This window comes from Macrobrachium rosenbergii, chromosome 14 (genome assembly GCF_040412425.1).
Source record: "Macrobrachium rosenbergii isolate ZJJX-2024 chromosome 14, ASM4041242v1, whole genome shotgun sequence".
Classification (NCBI taxonomy): Eukaryota; Metazoa; Arthropoda; class Malacostraca; order Decapoda; family Palaemonidae; genus Macrobrachium; species Macrobrachium rosenbergii.
In genome coordinates this window covers 17778401-17803247 of record NC_089754.1, presented here as the reverse complement: position 1 = coordinate 17803247, position 24847 = coordinate 17778401, and the positions used below count along the sequence as shown (strand labels likewise).

The window sequence follows — 24847 nt, the reverse complement described above, 5'->3', positions numbered from 1 at the left end:
TAGAATGAGAGCCCTGAAAAGGACGTCTGGACTCGGGTTACTCAACCAAGACTGGTAGGACGGTACTAAGAAGTATTAGGACAGACACCCCTCCTAGGTACATGCTGAATCTGTTTGTGCGGTTTAATGGAAAAGGGCTTGAAAGTTCTAGCACGCTTGGGAATCGAACTCAGAACTTTGTACTGGGGAGAAGAATTTATCAACCAAAGGACTACGGGTACTAATATATATATATATATATATATATATATATATATATATATATATATATATATATATAAATTATATATATAATATATATATATATATATATATATATATATATATATATATATATATATATATATATATATATATATATATATATATATATATATATATATATATATATATATATATTATATATATATATATATATATATATATATATATATATATATATATATATATATATATATATATATATATATAATAATTTATATATGTATATGTGTCAGTGTGTTTGTGTTTTGCATGGTACATGATTACCTGTGCATGTGTTATAATTAGAATTAATATTTTAGGAAATGAAGAAAATATCAGTGCAACATATGCAAACTAAAATCCAATACCCGGGAATTTAAAGAAAATTGATAATGAAGAAAAAAAAATATATGGAACATAAAGCTACTCAGCACCGAACAAGAAAAAAAATAGCTTTATAAATATAAATGAAAATAGGAATTGGATTATGTGGGTTTTGCAGTACAACACTTCCGACTCCATTTAATTAAACCGGTTCGCAGAAAGAATGATGCAAACAGGAAGAGGCGGTAAAGGTTGATATGAGTTATGCCTAGTGACTCCAAACCAGGCCTTCATAAATCAGTCTTATCTGAAGGGACTGAGGATTATTGATGCGACGACAGTGTTAAACAGATCAATTGACAAATAATTTCAGCCTGTTTAAACAATCAAATAGATGAGAGTGTATGTACATTTAACTTGTACTCGTAACAAACATCCGTGTCGCTATGTCACACTGTGCTTCTATTTTTAAATATTTCATCACTGCTTCTCGTAACTCGTGAGGTTTCCGATAATGTTTGTAATGTAACGTACAAATATATATACTATACATATATATACACATATATAAATATATCTATATATATATATATATATATATATATATATATATATATATATATATATACACACACAGTATATATATATGTATGCATGTCATGTATATGTACAGTATGTATATATATATATATATATATATATATATATATATATATATATATATATATATATATATATATATATATATATATATATATACTGTATATATATGTATATACATATATATACAGTATATGTGTGTGTGTACATTAAAAAAGTAAAAAATTGACCAAGTAATTCATATTTTCTATTTTTAACCTGTTAACATCTTGTAATCTGAAGAGTTATGAGAAGAGCCTTTTTGATATGAGGCATTCAGTTCTAGGATGAAGGGCCGAGACTTTCTCCAGTCTTACGAAAGACTTAATGATTGCCGATGCAAATAAATAACGCCGGTTGAATAAATAATTGGCACGAGGTGATCTTCCACCACCATCTCCTCCTCCTCCTCCTCCTCCTCCTCCTCCTCCTCCTCCTCCTCCTCCTCCTCCTTCAGACGCTTTGCTTTGAAGAGCGTCTTGTCTGATGACGTCACAAGGCTTGTTGTGTTGGAGTACGTCACTTAAGTTAGGTTGACTTGCTGGGCGTCGATCATTTCGGTATTGACAAGTTCAAGAGGATGGAATTCTTCTCGGTTAGCTGATACTTTTAACACCTGCGAACGCTACATGCGCCCACGAAACGTCTGAGGAGTCGGCCCACGACGGCCCTCTTCGGATTTTCTGATTCCCTGCAGATCAGTGATTTCACCTTCACTTTCATTTTAGTTTTCTGTAAAATAAAACTATTGAGATGGCTTTGTCTGTCCGTCCGCGCTTTTTCTGTCCGCCCTCATCTTAAAAACTACTGAGGCTAGGGGGCTGCAAATTGGTATGTTGATCATCCACCCTCCAATCATCAAACATACCAAATTGCAGCCGTCTAGCTTCAGTAATTTTTTATTTTATTTAAGGTTCAAGTTAGCCATGATCGTGCGTCTGCCAACGACATAGGCCAGGCCTCCACCGGGCCGTGGTTAAAGTTTCATGGCCACGGCTCATACAGCATTATACCGAGACCACCGAAAGATAGATCTGTCTTCGGTGGCCTTGATTATACGCTGTACAGAAAACTCGATTATGCCGAATAAACTTTGTTGCATTTTCAATTGTTTTAATAAACTTTTAGTTTTTAATTTGGCATGAAATTCAAATTATGTTGTTTTTCCTGATTTCTTTTTAATTTACGCATGCTATTGGAATTTTATCATAGAAAAAGTATGAAATGCTTTTCATTTAATATTTTGGAACTACGAGTTTTTAACATAAAAAAACACAGGAATATTATAGATACCGCTCTTCCATTTGATTCCTTAGGCTTCATCGTGCACCACACTTTTCCTTCGAGCCTGGGCTAGATACGGGCGTTGGGTCTTCTGTTATATTGGCGCCTGAATTAAAAAAAACTAAGCAGCTGAAAGTCTTTCAAATGTGAAGTTTTTAGTTGGTGTCTGTAGTTAACATATTATTTTGGAATACGTAATATAACCAGCAGAGTCCATTCACCCATTTATTCTTGTTGTAGATTAATATTGAGGACAGTTTAAAGGTTACGGTAACGAGGTTAGTTGTTAAAACTAATAATGCAGAATGTGGTTAATAGGACCATTAAACAAATGATTGTTACGTGTAATTCATTTATGAAACGCATATGCGATACTTCTACAATTCTAATTTGGACGGTTCTTTTCAATGAAAAAATAGAGCTTTACAATGGGACTAGTTCACCTAAACATTTCCTGTAGATGGTTATATTAGCGCTACATATACGGACAATTTTCTCCCATACCCAGATAGGCCTCAAGGCGATACCAGGACTATTGTGTGATAAATAAAAGTAAATAGAAAGATATGCCTATGGTTTACACATCGTAGACTTATTACGCAAACTTCATAAACCTCTTAGTATGTGACGGTTCGCAGTGAATGCGACATATCTGTGAAACATATATTTTAAATCACCTAAAGATAAATACTTTGTCATGAATTTAGCAGAGTTCGAAATTGTTTCGATGTGTGACCCAACGACATGCCGTATACTGACATTTTCTGATGACTCCCGTCACGCCGTGACTGCTGCAGGGCGTTGGCTCTCCCACAAATAAAATTGGCAAAAAGTATTAAATTATCGGAATCTATCCCCTCGTTCAGTAGGGCTGAACAGTGTCTGAGGGACAAGTTGATTTTTTTTGTGTGTGTGCCTGACTGGTTTGCCATGCACAGTTCAGACTGATGAGTTTTTCAGTTTCCATTTCTGATCTTTTGAAACCTGCAAATTTCATACTAAACAAAACAGATGTCGTGCATATTATTAGAAGTTTCAATGGGCATTTTAGTAGTTAACGTCATTCTTAATGATGTTAAAACGAAGATAAATTTAGTGCTTGAAATTATGCTGTTATCGAGATCAATCAGCGGCATCTTTTGGTTCATGTCAGCTCTCACTGAGTCCTGGGTCCTGTCTACGTTTGACCATAAAGGTCACGAACCTTCCCAGGTGAAGTTTGAAAGATGGAAATCATCGGCTCGGCTTGTGGCTTGATTGAAAATGTTTTAGCGGTCTTCCAAGGAAACAGATAGAGAATGAGTCAGTATGGTGCGAAATTTTATTCAGGTTGATAAATTTTTATGTTAATTTGTTGAGAAGAAACTCTTTAGTTTCATATTGGATAGATGTCCTTTGGAATTATCGATAGGGATAAATGGCATGACGATTTGGTTTTAAAATAAAGAAGAGATTTTGTATTCGCTGGAAGGTATATAGAGATCTATTTTGTCAATGTCGTTGCCTGAAAATTTGTTCTGATAACACAGCTATACTGAGTCACATACTTGACACATCTCGATACACGCGGATTTGGAACTCATGTGGTTAACCTAAATGAAGTGATAAGTTATCAGATTTCATTCTCAAACATGAACAATGTTGTATATCGATGTTCATTATAAAACAGATATAGTTCATTAATGTATTAATGTATCGCTACTTCTGTGACAGAACAACTGATAAGTTAATAAACGCTAAGAAACTTAAAATTCCTGGACTGGCTCCGAGGAGGTAATATATACAATATTTGTCTTTTTCATTTAGGAAAATTTCATAGACACGTCTGAGACGAATTCTTGGTATTAAGTGAAGTCTGGCAAAGGCGGAAGCCCAGTTATTGAACGCATGAATTAAGAAGTTGTGTAAATGACTTTTTTTTTATTAATGTTTAACGTAATTCTTTATTGCTCAATTTCCTGTATTAAGTGACTGGCATCCACAAGATTGAATATTACGTAAGTCCAGGGGAATCTTTTATATGGTTGTAATTCATATTTCTCATTGTGTATTAAGAGGCCTTACTGATCATATGATTTTTTTTTCAAAACATAAAACGTGGAAGTAAAAAAAAAAAGTGTTAGATGTTAACTTCAGCGTAGGGAGGACAGTTTCAAGAGAAGGGTGAACAATCAACGTTACTTATACTTTAAGAACGCTTTTGCATACGAATGTGTATGCAGATCGCTCATCTTATTTTTAATCTCAGCTAAATAGTTGCTGGAAATATATGGGTTATTTTCATGTTACAACGAATTTAGAATGAAAAATGAAAGCCAATGTATATGATAGATTCACAGAGCTTCAGAATTCGTAATAATAGCCGTTGAGGCCATTTTGCGCAATATTTTTTTTTATCATCACCGTGCTGTGTTTCATCAGTCTTATTTTGGCAAATTATGATGCAATTGGATTTTGTTGCTAATTGAAAGTGCAGTCACACTTAGAAAGATAAAGCTTAAGAAGACAGTGACGCAGTTTAAAGCTTAAATTACAAACACAGTCATGTATCTATCTGTCTATCTATCTATATATTATATATATATATATATATATATATATATATATATATATATATATATATATATATATATATTTATATATATATATATATATATATATATATATTTTATATATATAAAATATTTTGATATTTATATATACATATATACAAATAATTGTATATATTGTATATATATATATATATATATATATATATATATATATATATATATTTATAGCTATATTTTTCGAAATTGCACCAGATTTGTACCGAAACGTCAAAAATAAAGTTATTAAAAATATCCTTTGGATGTTCTTCGTTCTGAAATTCATTAATATATATATATATATATATATATATATATATATATATATATATATATATATATATATATATATATATATATATATATATATATAAATATAATGTTTATTCATGCATTATTATTTCGACCATTGTTCTTTTTAGGTCCTTTTCTAGTTCTTCAGTCATGGGACCAGGGTGAAATGTGATACCTAGAATTTTAATTGTCTGTGTTTGTCTAAGTGATAAGATCCTTTACTTTATGTTTCGCCTGGTGTCAGATTTCATATCTGCAAAACCTTGAGAAGAATCAGTTCCGTTGTTGGTGCCTCTCCTTAGACTCCTGTTATCAGGGAAACTCTGAATTTGAATTTCAGAGAATTCAGTATTTTGATCATTCTCGTAAACGAGCGAGTCATTTTGTCAGTGATTGTCGATGACATTTGCTGCGTGATTGTTGGAATCCTAAGGGGATTTAAGTTTCTTTGGTTTTCTTATTTGCATTCGCGAAAAGAAGCTTTAAATGAGTAGTATATATATACCAAAATAACTTGTTTTGATTTATTTAATTTTTTTTTTTTGTATGGGCCAGCATATTATTTCTTATTCATTCAGTTGTTATGGGAATTATTCCATCTCTGTTTTCCAATTTTAACTTACGGGCTGTTTGTTGTAAGGAAATTTGTATTGCAGATTAATAGGATTCTAGGTTTATTCTACATGACTTTTTGAGAATTATAATATTACTTGTGAATCCTTATTATGCTATTAGACCTGTAAATTTATTGAGAGTGTAAATTTATTGCGAGTCTATGATTTTTTTTTACTTAAATGTTGTACTGTTGTGTGAGTGATGGTTATAATGATTATTACAAATATACTATTGATTCAAGACCACTAATGCACAGCCAACTTTTGGAAAATTATGGTTGGTTATTTTCCTGAAGTTTAAGACTTATAATTCGAAGTAAACTGATATCCTATTGATGTATAATGTTCATAAGAACGATTTATAATTTGAAGTAAACTGATATTCTCATGAGTCATAATGTTTATAAGAACAATTTGAACACTTTAACGTAAATTTGTCTAAAAAATAATATCAAAATTTTTTTTATCAAAGTAATGTTCAAATGGAAATAATTTTAGAGTATATAATCGCTAATAAATATTTATACAGCTGTTTTATACATTATATATAATACATATTTATAATATATATTATTATATGTTATATGTATATTATATATTGTGTGTTATATGTACTGTATATTATATGTTATATATATATATTTTTTTTTTTGAAAGTGTGAGAAAGATATGTATAAACATACTTGTTTAAGAATACACGAGCTTATTTTTCTTTATTTATTTATGTAATTTTCGTTAATGTATATATGCGTTTGCTTCTTTCTTCACTTGTTAATTTATTACATATATTTATTTAGATCATCTATGAAACAAACATGTTCAGTTTCACTTATATATATATATATATATATATATATATATATATATATATATATATATATATATATATATATATATATATATATATATATATATATATATACAACAACACATATATTTGTATTTATAGATATAGACGTATCATAGTTTTATAGATATAGACGTTAAAAAGTTATCAGGAATTCGTAGATCATACACAAAAGAAATTTAGAAGACAGGTAACTTAGTGTGATATGGTAGTGGAACTCGTTACAATAAATACTTTGCATCTGAAATTTACCAAGAACACAGTTACTTTCACATAGGCGCAGTCAAGCCTCTCTGAGTTTCGATCGGTGATTAGTGTTAGGCTGTGTAAAGAATCCCGGTGTTCACGTCACTGGGAAAATATCAAGGCTCACATAATCCAGCCATCTGAAGTAAAGTCACGCAATGAACTTTTTACCTGCTTTCCCCTAAGTATAGCGTGAACATTTACTCAGTAAAGTAGAAGTTTTAAATCTCTCTCTCTCTCTCTCTCTCTCTCTCTCTCTCTCTCTCTCTCTCTCTCTCTCTCTCTCTCTCAGGACGTACTGTTAGGATGTTCAGATTTTAATTTTGGCCTCAGTATTTACTTATCAGAGAACAAACATCATTAAATGCGTGGTAAAAGCGTATCTTTGTATCAGTCATCCTAAATAACCGGTAGAACTCGGATAAAACCAGTATAAAAGTGCAAAGATTTATAGATGTTGTAAAGAGCCATTAAACTTGAGCATCAACGTACGGTTCCTTAGAAGGAATTACATGGCACTTATAAGTATTTTAAGACCCTCAAAATGTTTTTCCTTGGTTTCTTTCCACTTACGAGAATCCAATGAAAGACGATTTGATCAGTTGAGGATGTCGATGGGGTTAGATATTTTTGGAAACTCAGTCAGACATCTATGACGTCAGGTCGTAAACTCTGTGGTATCATTAGTCTGTTTTTGAGAGCGTAATTAATCATCACAAGGCGATGCAAACACCTGAAATGGGAGGTCGTTCTGACAAGTGGGTGGAAAATGTCCCGTTGCTCCGTTATTAAAGGGTTCGAAAGGAAGGAGGAACTGCAGTCAGGGAGAGATGTCAGGAGGAATTCATTCGCTTGTATTTTATACTCTATTTATAGTTGCATTTTATATTCTAATTATAGTTGCATTTTATATTCTAATTATAGTTGTATCTTATATTCGAATTTTAGTTGTATTTTATATTTGAATTTTAGATATATCTATATTCTAATTTTAGTTGTATTTTATATTCGAATTTTAGTTGCATTTTATATTCTAATTGCACGATGTAAACTGAAAACCCTTGGTCATAGAAGACTGACATGCTTAAGTAGTGAAACAGCCCTCTTTTATTAGCCGTATTATTTTTCTTGGCTTCAGACAGTGGAATGGACTTTTGATTTGTTTATTCTCAACGTAATTACATTGCCTGAAAGCGCTAAATCAAAATACGTTAAGTGCAAATAGTGTTAAAAACAACGAAGCTCCTGTATCAAACTCTCTCTCTCTCTCTCTCTCTCTCTCTCTCTCTCTCTCTCTCTCTCTCTCTCTCTCTCTCTCTCTCTCTCAAACAAACAAACACACACACACACACACACCGGATGTTGGATAGGTGTGACTGTGACAAACCTTCATATCTAGTTAGGAAACGCCAGTTATTGCATAATTTGTTGCTTACGGTAAAAGGTTACGGTCGCTGGCTGTAATTTATACACTCGTTTAATGCATGTAGTCTCAATCTGTGTCACACAACCTCACTCAACGAGAAATGCCAGTAGCTGATTAGGCCAAAAATCAATAGGTGACGCCCCCAAAATTCCTTATCTGATATTCATAAAATGACTGACGTCACAAAGATAGTGAGTGCTCGGGGTATTAGTAAGTATATAGAGTTTCAGTGTTTAGGGTTTAATGTTGAATACCTTCTGAGTTGAAATTAAGACCGGAAATTGTTCAAGGTATGGCCTATAAACTTGGCTATTGAGGTCATTTCTACTGTAATGTTATACCAAAGATTTGGTGAGATTCTTAATTGATATCTTACAGGTTGTGGAATACTGAATACTGCTCAATTGTTTCACCTTGAAAAATGTGTGCGTCACAATTTTAAATCAAGGTCAAGGATCATCCAAAAAACGTAAAAAGCAACTTTATGAATCACCTGATGAGGAAGATACCCCGGGAAATTGGGCTGGTGGAACATATTGCCTTTTTCTCCATTGTGTTGTCAAGCAATTTCTTGTGATGCCAGACGCTCGCAATTAGAAGTGATGTTACAGGTTCTTTTTGTTTTTCTTGATAATGCTTCATGCTTTATGGCGTCTGCTTTGAAATTTGCTTCTTTTTATAGATTATATAAGATTTACTAGGTATAATTTCGCCTAATTTTTTTTATTTTTTTTATTTTAGGGCAAGGCAGATGATTTGTATTTATATGAGCTATATAGGTCATGCTTTAGAGAGGCGCATTGAGTTAAGCTTGGGTTATATTGTGCACAATGATCTGTTATCAGAGATAGTTTTCATAAGGAGCAGAGTTAAAAAGGGGCAAAATTTTCAAATGTTGCTTAATTTATATTCTGAATTTTAATATACCTTTTTAGTATGTATGTAAGGAAGTCTGAGTAAATGTATTTGTTGAATGTATGTGTTTCAGTATGAGAGGATGTGCCTATATGCAGTTTTTAATTTCATTTTAATTCATTCATCATTGTACCGAATGATCTATTGGGTCCCAGCGCTTGGCCTCAGGCCTGGGCCTAGTATTTTAATCTGATCCTTCGGGCCAGCCCTATGAGAGCTGAAAGTCAGCTCAGTGGTCTGGTTAAACTACTTTAATAATAATAATAGTAGTTCCTCTAAAGGAAGAAGGATGGAAACCAGGTCAGGAAGAACAAGAAAGACATTCTAATTCGAAAACAAGCAACAGATAAGCGTTCCGACCATCGAAATACATGTGTCTCATTCTTAAGAAGAGTTCACATCAAATTCACTAAATAAATAGGCTCATTATGTTGTCCTGAAAACGTGACAATTGGAAACTGAATATATTGCGTATTAGGGACATAAATGTAAATCAAAATGTAACCCAAGGAAATGGTAGTTTAAACTGTCGACAAATTTTTTTACTTATTGTAAATCAGTGGATTTGGCTCTTAAGTTTACATCAGTCATCATTATTGACTAAAACTCTCTCGTTCTCACCCCCGCTCCTTTTCTACACGACTTCCTGCACGAATTTTCACGCAAATAAGGTAGTACGTAGGTATGCATACCCAATACACGCGTGACTTAAACTAATGCGAATTCTACGCATATGTAAGGCTACATTCGTAAGATGCTTAGACGGATAAGCATAATTGTTATTACAGGCACCCAGTAACAATCCGTGACTTATCTCCCTTCTTTTAGATGTAGAGGGACCAGGTGTCCTCTTACATCAAAATTAACTCTGGCCTCGGGTAAATACCAAAACAGTATCTGTTGGGTATTGTAAATGTCCTCTTTGTATAAGACCCATCCGTCTGCGGAGGTGATATTTAACGGGCACTGTTCTCCTTCATCAGTACAATTTGATTTCTTTGGATCTAGGATTTTTAGCTCTCTCTCTCTCTCTCTCTCTCTCTCTCTCTCTCTCTCTCTCTCTCTCTCTCTCTCTCTCTCTATATATATATATATATATAAGATATATATATATATATATACTATAATATATATATGAAATAATGATGAAAGCAAAGTATTTTCCAGTTTTCTTGGAAGGATAGTCATCCTGTCAACTCTAATGTGTGATGACAGGCTGCTTATACCTCACTATGAAGGCTCTTATGACTGTAGAGGTTAGCCCTTGATAAGGAGTTTTAGGTTTCAGAAGTCAAGAGGTAGAGGGGTTGGATTAATACTGGAGACATATTTACAAATTCCACACAACGCAAGTGAGAAAGTGAAGCAAGACTGTTGACATGATCCCTCTGAAGAGATATTGACAAACTATAAAGCCTCTAGAAATTATATCCCATTTAATGTTTACAATAAGGAATAAACAAGACATTTTTCAACCGCGGGAATTGCCAATATTACATGTAAGACTGGCTGCACGTGACATGAAAAGTTGTATCCAATCTATCAAGAAAACTGTTGGTAAGTTAAAATGGCTGATACAGAAACAAACTGGTCTTAATTAACAAAAACTTGAGAAACTTCTAAGGAGAGAATTATCTGTAGACATTTAAGAAGACATCAAGATGTTAGATTTATCTCCTAACTGACAGATAAAGATAGCCTGATTATTGTCAACAACTTTTTTAAACTATTAGAGAACCACGTAAAAATTTCGGTACATTTGATATCCTCGTGTCTATCCCAAATAGGTTGTTGTGATAAACAAAAAATCATAAGAATTAACGAGATGAACAGTATTCTTGTAAAAGAAGAAAGTTGTCTGTGAAGAATGGACTTTTCGACATGCTGTTTAATAAAAAAAAAAAAATAAGTTGTGTAGACCATTAATATAAAAGTTAAGAAAAGCAGGGAAGGAGACCAACTTCTCTATGTAGGTCTCTTGAGTGAAAGTCGTGAGCACACTTTGCACTCTTCTAATTGAAAAAGTTAAACTATAAAGAAATTTCACAGGCAACTGTACAAAATAAGAAATGGAGTAAACAAATAAGGAACGTGGCAGTGATGCTGCTGGAATACATCATGAAACCTGGTGTAGCGATTCCCTATAATTTTCAAGGGAGTTTGTTAGATTCAATATTGATTATCTGAAAGAAAATGAAAAGATCACGTCTCACTGAATGACAATTAAATAATGGTTTAAGGACTTTACACATGAAGTGAGGAGTAAGAGCAATTGACCATATGTCATAAAAATTTGCTCGGCTAAGCCCCAAATAATTTGGCAGAAGATGCTTGTTAGTGTCATCATTAAAGCAAGTGAGACAACATTACTTCCTAATGGTTCTTCTACTGGAGCATAGAGAACCTCGTACAGTTAGTTCTGCGCTTCCAAGAAAAAATTCTTTCATATTGCACTTTCAGCACTCCTTCAGGTTCCTCGTCGCCTATGAGAGGATACTGAAATTCAATCCTTTTTTTTTTTTTTTTTTGTTTAATACTGAATAGAAATGTTTAGTCGAGGGTTTTAGAACGTTGTAAGCACGTATATTTTAGTGGCTGGGATGTCTAGACATTGCAATAGTTTAATTTGAAAATAGATTGTTCAGATGAATAAAAGACTTGCTTTCTCTGAACAGAGCCCAGTTCACGTTTCTGAAAAGTCGCTTCATTTTGAGGAGTCTCTGAAGACACTGCTGTCTTTAATAACCTAAGGTGCTCAAGAATAGGGCGTCCCTGTCAAAAGCTGGTCTCTCGACCTCGTTGAAATAAGGATTACTGCACTTTGTGTGCTCATCTTGAAAGTTGTTATTCCTAATCCGTCTCTTTTCTGTGGTCACGTGACAGTCTCTGGTCTTGCCTCTCACTTGGTTGATATGAGAAAATTGTAGGTTTTAAAGCCAGTTGCTTTGACAGCTTATTTTTATTCCCCTGCCCCTAAATTGGGAAGGATTCTTTGCATTTTTCTTTCTCCCCCAAAGGCCCGTGATCTTCCTTTGGTATCTGTGGTATTTAAGAGAACATGTTTACACGTATACTTTTTATGCGACTGAGTATTGTCTATATTTGAGGAAGTTTCACTGGTGTATTATTTTAACGAGTAGACCCATTTCCACCGTACAATAATGCGTAAACTTATAAAATCGTAAAGCAATTTCGCCAAAGAACCTTTAACACAAAACTATCCAAGACAAAAGAAAAATAAATAAAAGGAACAGGGCAAGAGTTTTTTATTTGTATATGTCGCAAGTACAGTGTGACAAGGCAGTAGGACTATGATACAACGGGTCTCTCTCTCTCTCTCTCTCTCTCTCTCTCTCTCTCTCTCTCTCTCTCTCTCTCTCTCTCTCTCTCTCTCTCTCTCGTAAGGTTTCTCGAGAAACTAACAAGTATAAAAATTGATTATTTTAGCAAATAATGAATTTCAGGCGACGACAACAACAGATGCTCTGACATCAGTTTTTAGCATTAAGTCAATCAGTCAGTGTTTTCTCTCCACTGTAGCCTTAACTATCATGCCCCTATCGATCAAGTTTTTCCTTTCGTGGTTGGGAAGGAGAATCAGCATTCAGGTTGTAAGTCGATACCGATCCTGAGACCTCCGGATTAACCTGTTCAGGTAGGAGGAACGCCTCACAGAAGCCTCTGTCTCTGCGTTCCTTCCAAGATCTTGTAGCTCATCCTCTTGCTCTGTGTTTAGAATAGAAGATTTAACGTGCTGCATAATTAGGAATTTTAATTAGGAGTTTTAATTTAATCTAAGTGTAAGAACTCATATTTAATCTTCCCAGTATAAGGAACATAAATTTAACCTTCTATCTTAATAGAAAGGAACATTATCTAAGCTTAGAAAACCTTAAAATTTAACCCTTTTATGTTGAGAATAAAAAATACTTACAATGTCTGTGTTTGGAAAGAAAACTGAAAATTCTTTATTTAGTAACAAAAAATTAATCATAAGTCTTCTATGTCTTTAGAAATATAAATTGTTACGTGTATAACAATTTTATTGTTTCTGTTTAGGAACATTACAAATTAAATTTCTTCAGGGTTTAAAAACAAAAAATTAACCTCAGTAGAAAACCTAGGCACTGGACGTTTTGTTTAGAAACATAAGCGTAAAACCTTCACTATGTTAAGAAATAGAAATTTAACATTCTCTAAGTTTGGACATATAGAAATTAATCCTCTTTAAAAGGGGAGGGTAGTGCCTGTAGGCATTACTTAAGGTCTTTGCAGCGTGCCTTCGGCCCCTAGCTGCAACCGTTTTGTTCCTTTTACTGTACTTCCTTTCATATTCTCTTCCATCTTACTTTCCACCTTCCCCTAACAGTTGATATTCATAGTGCAACTGAGAGGGTTTCCTCCAGTTACACCTTTCACAACTTTTACTGTCAATTTCCGTTTCAGCGTTGAATGACCTCATAGGTCCCAGTGCTTGGCCTTTGGCCAAAATTCTATATATTCAATATAAAATTACTAGAAATTATAAGAAATCAACACTCGACTTTATATAGCCATCTCCCTGTTACTCCTTTTCCTATGATATCAGTGAGTTTTTCAGTGCTTTCATTAGATTTTGTTATGTAATCTTTCAGGATCCAAAAGCAGTTTTTCAGTGCTTTCATTATATTTTGTTACGTAGTCTTTCAGGATCCAAAAACAGTGCTTTTATTATAAATTATTTTGTTACGTAATCTTTCAGGATCCAAAAAGTGCTTTCATTATATTTTGTTACGTGATCTTTCAGGATCCAAAAACAGTACTTTCATTATATTTTGTTACGTAATCTTTCCGGATCCAAAAACAGTGCTTTCATTATATTTTGCTACATAATCTTTCTGGATCCAAAAACAGTGCTTTCATTATGTTTTGTTACGTAATCTTTCTGGATCCAAAAAGAGTGCTTTCATTATGTTTTGTTGCGTAATCTTTCAGGATCCAAAAAAATGCTTTCATCATATTTTGTTACATAATCATTCCGGAGCCAAAAAACAGTACTTTCATCATATTTTGTTACGTCATCTTTCTGGATCCATAAACAGTGCTTTCGTTATATTTTGTTGTCATCTTTCCGGATCCATAAACAGTGCTTTCTTCATATTTTGATACGTAATCTTTCCGGATCCATAAAGGCATCTATCAATAGCAAAGTGTTTTTGCATTTCTCTGTCGATATCAGTACATGTTTACCAAAGCCATCTTAGGATTCTTAAAGCGATCTTTTCTGATTCCTAAACCTTCTCTAGACTTCGCCTTTAAAAGTTAAGCTTTCTTTCGATATTGGTACAGTATGTAACAGTACTAACTTATGTATGAAATTTTATTTATAATTACTATATATATAATTAGTGTGCTGGTCACGCCTGGGTAATTGCCAATAAGGGTTGCTCACAAAACCAAAATTATTGTTCTTATAAAAGTTTGAAAATATAAAACTGAATATATTTCGATTCTGAACTTTATTGGACACTGTAAAATACCTTATTTAAGGACTGAATCTTTTTATGGCAATATTTGACAACTTGGTTTTTAAGAGCTTCTGTACATTCATCTTATGGAATTCAATAATATTTTGACTTTTTAGTTTTCTGTAAAAGGAAACTATTGTGCGGGCTTCGTCTGTCCGTCCGCACTTTATTCTGTCCGCACGTTTTTCTCTCCGCACTTTTTCTATCCGCCCCCAGATCTTAATAACTACTGAGGATAGAGGGTTGGAAATTGGTATGTTGATCATCCACCCTTCAGTCATCAAACATACCAAATTACAGCCTTCTAGCCTCAGTAGTTTTTATTTTATTTAAGGTTAAAGTTAGCCATAATCGTGCCTCTGGCAACGATGTAGCATAGGCCACCACCGGGACTTGGTTAAAGTTTCATGGTGTGCGGCTCATACAGCATTATACCGAGACCACCGAAAGATAGATCTATTTTCGGTGACCTTGATTATACGCTGTAGCTGCTGTACAGAAAACTCGATTGCGCCGAAGAAACTTCGGCACTTATTTTACTTGTTATTCTGTTTGTTTCATGCATGGACATTATAGAAAAAGCTGATGACTTCGACTGAATTTTCTCAGGCCAGTAAAAGACAAATGACTTATTATCCGTGCAAAATAAACTGTGTTCTAACCACTCAAGACGGCATAGCTTTTCTCGCACTTCGAATGTTCACACGAAGTTCTTAATTTGAGATGAAGCAATGCTTTCTTTGCTCGCTGCAATTAATCTCTCTCACCCAGTCACAGCTGTTCCCTTCTTGATGTTGAGCATTATACTTCATGGTATTTACCTAACAAGAGAGAAAACGTAAACTCTTCAGTTTATTAAATGACCTTTACTCTGCCTTTTTTCCATTAAAATACTCCAGTGTTATCAGGAAAGGTTAATATTCAATTCTTGTTTTTGAAACTGTCAACTGATTGAGAAATCTTCAAGTGTCTGCTTGCTCATAGTGTTAATACTGAGGCAGAAAGAAAACAAGAGCGCTTTAGCTGTAAATTGGTCCAACATTCGTACTGACACAGATGTAGGTACGACTTCCACTAGCGCAAAATTTATACAGTCTTATTAATATTAAGCATAGCTTCGTTAAAACATATACTAGTGTTGCATTTGGTCATGTGGTCATAATTTTTGTATCTGATGGCATTCTCAGCAACCATATTTCTCAACAGTACAACAATTATAGTTTTGTTCATCTATGTGTCTGGGTTTAAATTACATTCTTTTACGATATGTAGAACAATTGACATTCAGTCATACTAATGATAATTTTACTAAAAATACCATATGAGGCAGTAAAACGTTTATTAATGATTAGCTTTTCACTTAACGGTGCCAATATGGTCCTTTCAAAAGAACTAATTTTTTTTTCTTTGCAGGTGTGATCATGAATGCTTTCAAATTCCTCTGTGAGTTCTTGACATCTGTTCCTGATTCCGCTTCATCTTAGAAACACCACGATTATTTTACCGATATTCTTCAGAGGTCCGACGGATACCAAGGCGTTTGATTAATTATTGTAAGTCACAGACTGGCTTCACAACAAGGATCATCAACCCACACCGTGTCAAAAAAGTATCTCCACAGGGAAGCGATCAGTTTCAAATACATTTTTTATCCAGAGCTTCCAGCAAGTATAGTGTTTGAGTATTTGTGCACTGGTGCTGTAACCGATCTTGCTCCGTTCTGGGTTAGTTCAGACGGGCCATTGTTGTTCGGATTATTGCCTAACTAACTCCGCCCTCATTACTGACTTGAGTAGTGATGAGCATCTTGGAAGAAACCAGACGGGCAGAATGCCTGATCTGATAATTTATTGCTGATGATGAACTGAGATTTGTTTGGTAACTACAAACGTTTCCTTCAGTTACGTGTTTTTCAGTGAACGAGGCTGAGTTCATTTAGCGAATTAGGACCAGGTGATTTCTAGTGCATTCAAAACAAAAAGACATTAGGGCAAGTAAGAAACTACGAAATATCTTAAATTATTTTCTCGTGTCATTATACTTTCACGAACTGATCATCATAAAACACTGGCAAAATGCCCAAAGTATTTGGCTGGGCTAAAAAACTATCTGGCCATTCGTCGAAAAGTGCCAAACAAGATTCTGATTCTGAGAGCACAAACTCAAGTGCCACACAAAGCCCAGAAAAGAAACCAAAGGCTTTAGATGGTGACAGTATCCTTCGCAATCCGACGTCCGAGAATAGTCAAAGTGTCGACAAAAAGTCATTTCCAACCAAACGGCCAAGTTTTATCAGGAGATTAAGCCCAGAAAAACGATATTCCACAGATAGCAGCAAATTATCGCCAGAAAATGGCCTAGCTCCCGACAAGAAAGGTGGCCTGGAAAAAAGACATAATTCAGACAGGAGAACGAGTCCTGAGAAGAAGCCTTCTGGGTTTGTTCAGAGGTTTGCCTCCTTTAGAATTAGTAAGCTGGACAAATCTTCGAAATCTAAAAGGAAGAGTCCAGAGCCAGAGTTATCAGAAAGTACAGAAGTTCTTGAGAAAAATAATGAGAATGAACTACACCAAGATAATGCGCCTGCGGCGTGCACGGACGTGTCTTCTTCGGTTACGGCGAAAGAAAATGTGAGTACTGGCGCTGTTTCTGATTCAGGTAATTTGGCTGCCAAAGAAACAAGTACCGTTCCCGACAGAATCTCGACTCTGGACCAAAAGAATAATTCTTCTAACGAGCCAGATTTGAATAATGATTTACCCATTATTCGTTCACATAATGACCAAAATTCTAATGACACTTTAGTCATGGAGAGAAATATAAATCCGAGAACGTCAAGAGGCCCTGTAAGGCAGTCGATATCAGAAAAGCTCTATGGGGAAGTAATTAAAGAATTTGACAAGATTCGTACCACAAAGCCTAGAGTTACCAAAATTGAATCTGAAGTCAGTACAAGTGGTGACTCTCCGCAGAGTGCATTGGTTAAAAGTGCCAAATTGGACAGCGATAACACTGAACAATGTCCCAGTCAGCATGCTGATGATAAGATCGCAAACAGCAGGTTCACAGTGTGCGCCGTGTGTGAAATCGGGGATGAAAAGTCTGACTCTAGTGACAGTGACAAAAGAGACCTTGCACCCGCACCAGAACATGCAAAGGAACAAAGGTAGGTTATGATTAATTGCCATCTTTGTTCTCGAGTTGTTTTTCTGCTTTCATTGTTTTGAGCTACGCAGAATTGTGTTTTTATGAATTCCTATTAATTTGTTGGTATTTTATGGTTATTTCGATTTATGAACCATTGGCATATTCTATTTAAAATATTTATTACGGTTTATTTGGTAAGTTATGGTGATGCTTATTTCTGAAGTATTTAATGTGTAAATGTTTGCAGTAGGTGTAGCTAACCTCATGTTGTGGTGGATTTCATGGTAGTGTCAGATATACACACATGTGGCTAGGACTCGATAAAAGCTAAAACTTTTAAAATCATACGTAAGAAGTTAGATACCAGTACTTATGCAACTTTGAGGCGGGAAATCCGGTAATGCAGTTTCTTTTCTTGTAGTAGCAAATCTTTTTTCGGGACGCTACTCATCTAGGCATCTTTACAGTGTATTGAATATAAACTTACAGGACAGATATATACAATAGTTAATACCGTATGCTCTTTGAGTTGCTTGTTGAAAAATGTTTTGCAGGTGCTGAAGTACTGCCATTGTTGCAGTGTGCAAATATAGTTAGCATCATTACAGAAATGATTCCATAACGAGGTAGTGAACCAAACTATCTGCATAATGTTTTCAAGAATGGGCCGACTAATATACTGTACTATATACAATATCTCGAAAGGTTAGCGTGTAACCATAAAGATGACCTTTAAAATGAGAATCATTATGCTGATGTAAGTGACTCGTTCCAAGAAGAACAAAACACTACGAGAAGCCAGAGCCTAAATATCTGTAGCTTGCAGCTAAATCTTATAACAGTAATTAGTTTTTAAAGTGTATAAAACAGTAGAACAACCCTGATTCTAATTCATTTTGTTTGAATGAGATGAATTATCTTGACAAATTTCGTGATATGGTAAGCGTGTCATGGCAAAAGTATACAGACCAAACATGGATGATCATAAACTTGGATTTAATGGTTCGTAGTTTATTCATACATTGAAAATTGATATATTTTTCAATTTCATCATTATTTATTTTTCATTATTTGAAAAATAGGCGTATGACTGATGCAGAAGTGCTTTACGGCCACTGGAACGCTCAAAGTATTCTTGCAATTACATACTAGTTCTTAGAAACCCTGATAACATAAGCCATGTAGATGAATTCTATGATGAAAGGAAAATATATTTAGATATCGCGTGTGCATTACTTCTTCGTATACAATCGAAATTCTACTTTAGCAACACCTTTCTTTGAGAAGCATCCGGAAGGAATCTCTGAGTGAAATGTTTCAAAATGATTATCCCAAACTTCTAAATTTAGAAACTTGCGATAAACCTCAGGAGTGTGATGCCAGCGGCAGTTCTAAATGAGGGCCAGGAAGCCAGTAGCTTTAGCGAGGGTGGATCAGAGGTTAAAGGGTCTTAAAAATTAAAAATGCCTTTTCTAGTTAGTGCTTTCCACTGTTGCTCCTCATTGCTGACTATTATATCTAAGGCAGGAAAACAATTTAGATATAAATGTTCTGCAAAAGTGGTATTAAAATGATCCACAAGTTTTTAAACAGTTTTCTTTTAACAAGAGGACTTTGCTTTACACTCCATCTTATGTAAGTAATGGAGGAAGCTACAAAGATGTACATAGATGAGCTGCTATTTGCAGTTTACAAATAAATAAGAGTAGAGTCAAAGCAAGAGATTGCAGAAATTTTTAAACTATTAGGAGGAGGAATATACAAGTGGAATATACAAGTCAGTAAAATAGCACTATAGCGACTGGAAAGGAAGCAGAGAAAAAGTACAATCAGGAAACTGGTCATGGATGCTGCTGGAGAGATATGTGGGTGAACTCAATACTATGTATCGAATGTAACAGATGGTATCAAAAGCTGACAAGAGATTCACAGGGCTGCAAAATATATGAGATTGGCTATGGCTGAGATGTATAAGAAGAGCAGTCGGGGAAAGAGTGAGGAGGAACGCAAGTTGTGGTGGAAGGGCAGGCTTTTGAAGAGATAGTACAATTTTTCTGTTTCCTTGGGTACATTCTGGACCATAAAGAAGGTACCAAGGGCCAGTAATAGGAGAGAGAGAGTAGCAACAGCCTAGATGACTTGGAAGTAGATGGCTAGCCTAGACCACTGGTATACAACAGTACCGCATTAGTAAACAGCAAAAATTTGCGTGTATAAAGGCTGTACTATGAGACATAGTGGATAAGCGGACAATTACAATTACAAACCAGGCCCCACTTGCTTGGTAAGCGAGAACGCTACCAATAACACTGCAAGGTCCACACATGCATAATAATTGAATATATATTATGTATATAAATTATGTAATGTATGTATATTACACACATATATATTAAATATATATTATATATATATATATATATATATATATATATATATATATATATATATATATATACATATATATTCTAACAGTAACGTAATATAATATAATATAATATAATATATATATATATATATATATATATATATATATATATATATATATATTAAATCATCCTGATTAAAATCTTCATTGGCTTAGAAAATTTGTTAACAGTTATTCCTTTCGTCTTGCCTAATCCTTTTCTAACCACAAGGCAAAGGTTCTTGCAGTCACGTTCAGACCTTCGAAAAAACACTGAACTCTCAAAGCACGTTCGGGACAGCCACATTCACAAAGCTCTCTTTGATTCCTTTGCCTGAGAGACGTTTAACCGGAAGCGGAGGAAGTGATAAAGAAACGTGGACATACGCGTCTTCCTTTAATTCGTTGTCATATCTAAAGGGTTTAATTTCAAAGTGAATAGAAGCAGGAAGAGCGAGAAGTACAAATTACCTTAATCCATATATCAGGCGTGAAATTTTTAAAATATGATTTCCTAGTTGTATTTGGACCTGATGTACACTCTCTCTCTCTCTCTCTCTCTCTCTCTCTCTCTCTCTCTCTCTGCTGGGGTAAATCATTTTTCTAAGCTTTCAGACTCTCTCTCTCTCTCTCTCTCTCTCTCTCTCTCTCTCTCTCTCTCTCTAGCTGGGGGTAAATAATTTTTCTAAGCTTTCAGAGTCTCTCTCTCTCTCTCTCTAGCTGGGGTAAATAATTTTTCTAAGGCTTTCTTCTCAGACTCTCTCTCTCTCTCTCTCTCTCTCTCTCTCTCTAGCTGGGGGTAAATCATTTTTCTAAGGCTTACAGCTCTCTCTCTCTCTCTCTCTCTCTCTCTCTCTCTCTCTCTCTCTCTCTCTCTCTCTCTCTCCTTTAAAAATCATTTTTCTAAGGCTTACAGACTCCTCTCTCTCTCTCTCTCTCTCTCTCTCTCTCTCTCTCTCTCTCTCTCTCTCTCTCTCTCTCTCTCTCTCTGTGGCTAGGGATAAATAATTTTTCTAGGGCTTACAGTCACATAGAAAACGTTGGTACCTGTCCAGTCGCCTTATTTTCGCCATAAGTATTGACTACTTGGCGCATAGTTTGTCGACAAAGATATGCACATGAAACCACTTTAATGTATTCTGTGGGTGCTCATAACGATTTTGGCTGAAATTTGTCAGGGTAATTGTATGTGTTTCAGCCACTTTAAAATATTGGATCAACTGAATATTAACACAGACATTTTTCAGTAAATCAGTTCAGCAGCACCTTAAAAGTTTATACATATTTCCATGTTCATTCATATTCATTAATAATGGTATTTATTCATTTATTTATTTTAGCTAGAAGGTGTAAAATATCCGACTGAAAGCGAGTCGTTTTAAAAGCACATAATTATGTAATTGTGCCGCTGCCTTACCTGTAAAGAAAAATGAGCGCCAAAAGACTTAAATATAGATTAATATATAAACATGACTGATGATACTGCGGTACCTCCGGTAGTATCCCTGAACTCTCTGAATGCAGTCACTTGTTTAAATGTCTGTATTGCAAGTTAAGGTATCATCTGTTCAGCAGATTGTTCACAGGTTTCTTTTTAGATTTTAAAGTACTTCCGAGATCGTTGCATCTAGTTCTCTGGGTATATTTGATAAATCTAGAAATACATGGATTTTATTTTAAAAAGATATGACTTATTCTCATTATTTTAAAAAATCGTTGTAAAATATCTGGAGCCATTATTAACTTTTTATTTTCAAGGAAATGTGTAACAGAAAACTCTCTGCCTAATTATGAAAACAGTAGAACAGCAAAATACTGATATCAATGTCAATAATTTTTCACTAATTTACTGTCATTTCTCTTTATTTTTTTTGTATTTTCTTTGATCGTCGACTTTCTCATCATGAAAAGTCTTAATTGTTTTGACCTCTCGTCTCTTTGTAATCTTTCTCCTCCCAACGTTCCTTACGCTTCCTCTCTCTCCTTTCCATGTGTAATTTTTTCTGTAGCCTCGTTTAGTAAACTGTTCTTGACACACAAAGTAAATATACCCTTTGAGTAGTCAATGCCTATTTACAAACTCTTCTTGAATGCTTCAGTACTGAATAGTCACAATTTACTTGCTGTAAAACTGATAATTTGTTATTACATGGATCCCACAATTTTAACCGCAAAGTCAATTAAAAAAACCTGATAGAATTTCAAGGGGAAAGTCCCGTAATAATAATCTTGTAATGGTCCTTCTGAAGAATTCAGTTTTGATTTTATTGAGAAACTTACATTATAGAAGTTTACATTATGCAACAACGTTAATTCTGAACTACTATCCTCTTATAAAGTGAAGAGAGAGAGAGAGAGAGAGAGAGGGAAGAGTATTGGATTGAGCCTTGAAATGAGCGTTGTATTCCAATGATTTCAAAGACACTGATTGTTAGAGCAGCCTGTACAGTACTAGCAATCATTGAGCGGGTTTATAGTACGATAAATTATGCTGCATTTTATAACGATGCTGAAAGTCAAACAGACTTCAATTTGTGTCATTTCTTTCTACAGCGGAGTAGCCAAAAGGTTTCATATTACTGTTAGAATTGTGCTGATCACGCATGAATAGATATTTTACTACGCTGAATGTCCTCGTCGTTTACCCAAATGTGCACAGTATTTACAGTAATGTAAATAATGATAAATCTTAGAGTAGTTGTGATATTTTTTATCTTAATTTTCTGTGTGTTTTCAGCTTCATATTTAAATGTTGCTGTTCGTTGAAGAAAAGATTATTAATTATTTCATTCATGATATGGACGTACTTGTATATGAACAATGACTGAATGCTATCAAATCTTTAGTCGTTTATGAAATACCACATTGTGTAGTGACGGAGACCTGTAAGTCTTTTCTCAAGATGTATAAGTCCTTTATCAAGAAGTAGTTGTCTCAATCGAATGTAACAAATCTGCAACACATTCTGTTTCTCAATTCTGTAACGTATTCTGTTTCTCGTCCTCTCTCAAGTGACTGAAGTAGATCTTTTGCCCTCCCGGAAACAATTTAGAAAAAACCTTTCACTTTCATAAGTTGTACAGTAACTGAATCGTCGTTAGCACGTGAACATTAGAATAAAGGTTTGATGCGGAGGGAACGAACCGGAAAACTGCAATCTCTCCGTAGAAGATACGCACATGTTCGCAGTGTAAGGTTTCCCATCTCGTATTACTTTAATTATCGATGAAGTAGGTTTTAGATAACTGCGCCAGGTGTCAGATATTCTCGTCCTGGCCAGGGATACTTTGTATTGGACTTAGAAGGCTACACAGGACTAAAATCCTATAACATTCAATAGTGATGTGACGGTATGACGAAGCCTCTGCTTTCTGAGGTTGCTGTGGCCTGGGTCATCTTTATTTGTGATAGACTGGGTAGGTTTTGACTAGCTTGACCCCACACGAACCCCTGCCACTCATGGACCGCTTCTCGGTGTTATCGTGGATTATATGGAGGCTGCACGTGTCTGTTTTGTGATTACATAGAAAGAACAGACATTTAAAAAGAGAACTGGGTTCATCCCAAAGTTAGTCAAAGACTTACGCGTGGAACGCTTTATTCAGTTTTGAAGAAATCAAAAGGCTTCTACCTCATTCACTGGCACAACCTCATAAGTCGGTTTAAACCAATTCATTTAAGGGAACTTAACTCTTCTAAAGAAAGAAAAACACACATTACTACTTCATTCTATAAACTGCATAATTTTTTATGAATTATCCTACATCCATAACCAGTGCAACTCCTCATTAACAACCTCCTTACATCATGACCTCATTCAAGATAACCACGTACATGTTTACTTTAAACATAAATTTTTCAAAAACTTCATTTATAGATTAATTTTTAAAGAAAACTTATTGAAAAGTAGGTTCTGTGATCTCCAACACAGTACTATTACAAAAACATAATTTTTGTAATATACTTATTACAAAAACACTTAATATTATTATAGAAAGTCATTTCCCATCTGTGGTTTGTTTTGTGTTCTCCGAGTCCCCATTCCAAAATTTTATTTATTTCTCAAAAGCTCTTCAGCTTCACAATTATTTTTCTTCTCATTCTTGATTAAACGATTCATATGCAAGCCTGGTGGGTGGCATTTTTCAAACACAGCTAAAAAGAGAAATTACATAAGAAATATTAAAAACCCACTGCAAAGGCTTTGTGAGGCATCAGCTGGAATCTGCAACTTGGAGTTTGAATGAGATCTCTGGAAGAAACTGCAACTCGGAGTTTGAATGAGATCTCTGGAAGAAAAAGAACAGAATTCAAAATATTGCTAATTTACAAGTTCTGGTCAAAATGGCTGCCGAAAATTTGCCAG

At 34.5% G+C, this 24847-nt stretch overlaps 1 protein-coding gene across 2 annotated transcripts in view; it reads left to right on the top strand.

Annotated features, from left to right (window-relative positions):
* Positions 1-24847, top strand: part of LOC136845740 (dentin sialophosphoprotein-like) — a 61040-nt gene that overhangs the window by 22868 nt on the left and 13325 nt on the right. The window contains exons 2-3 of one of the 2 annotated variants that reach the window (XM_067115977.1): positions 8884-9104; positions 16341-18093. In XM_067115977.1, the coding sequence (XP_066972078.1) occupies positions 17003-18093 (1091 nt within the window). In that variant the 5' untranslated portion in view covers positions 8884-9104; positions 16341-17002. The remainder of the gene's footprint in view (positions 1-8883; positions 9105-16340; positions 18094-24847) is intronic. The other variant, XM_067115976.1, reaches the window with a different exon arrangement.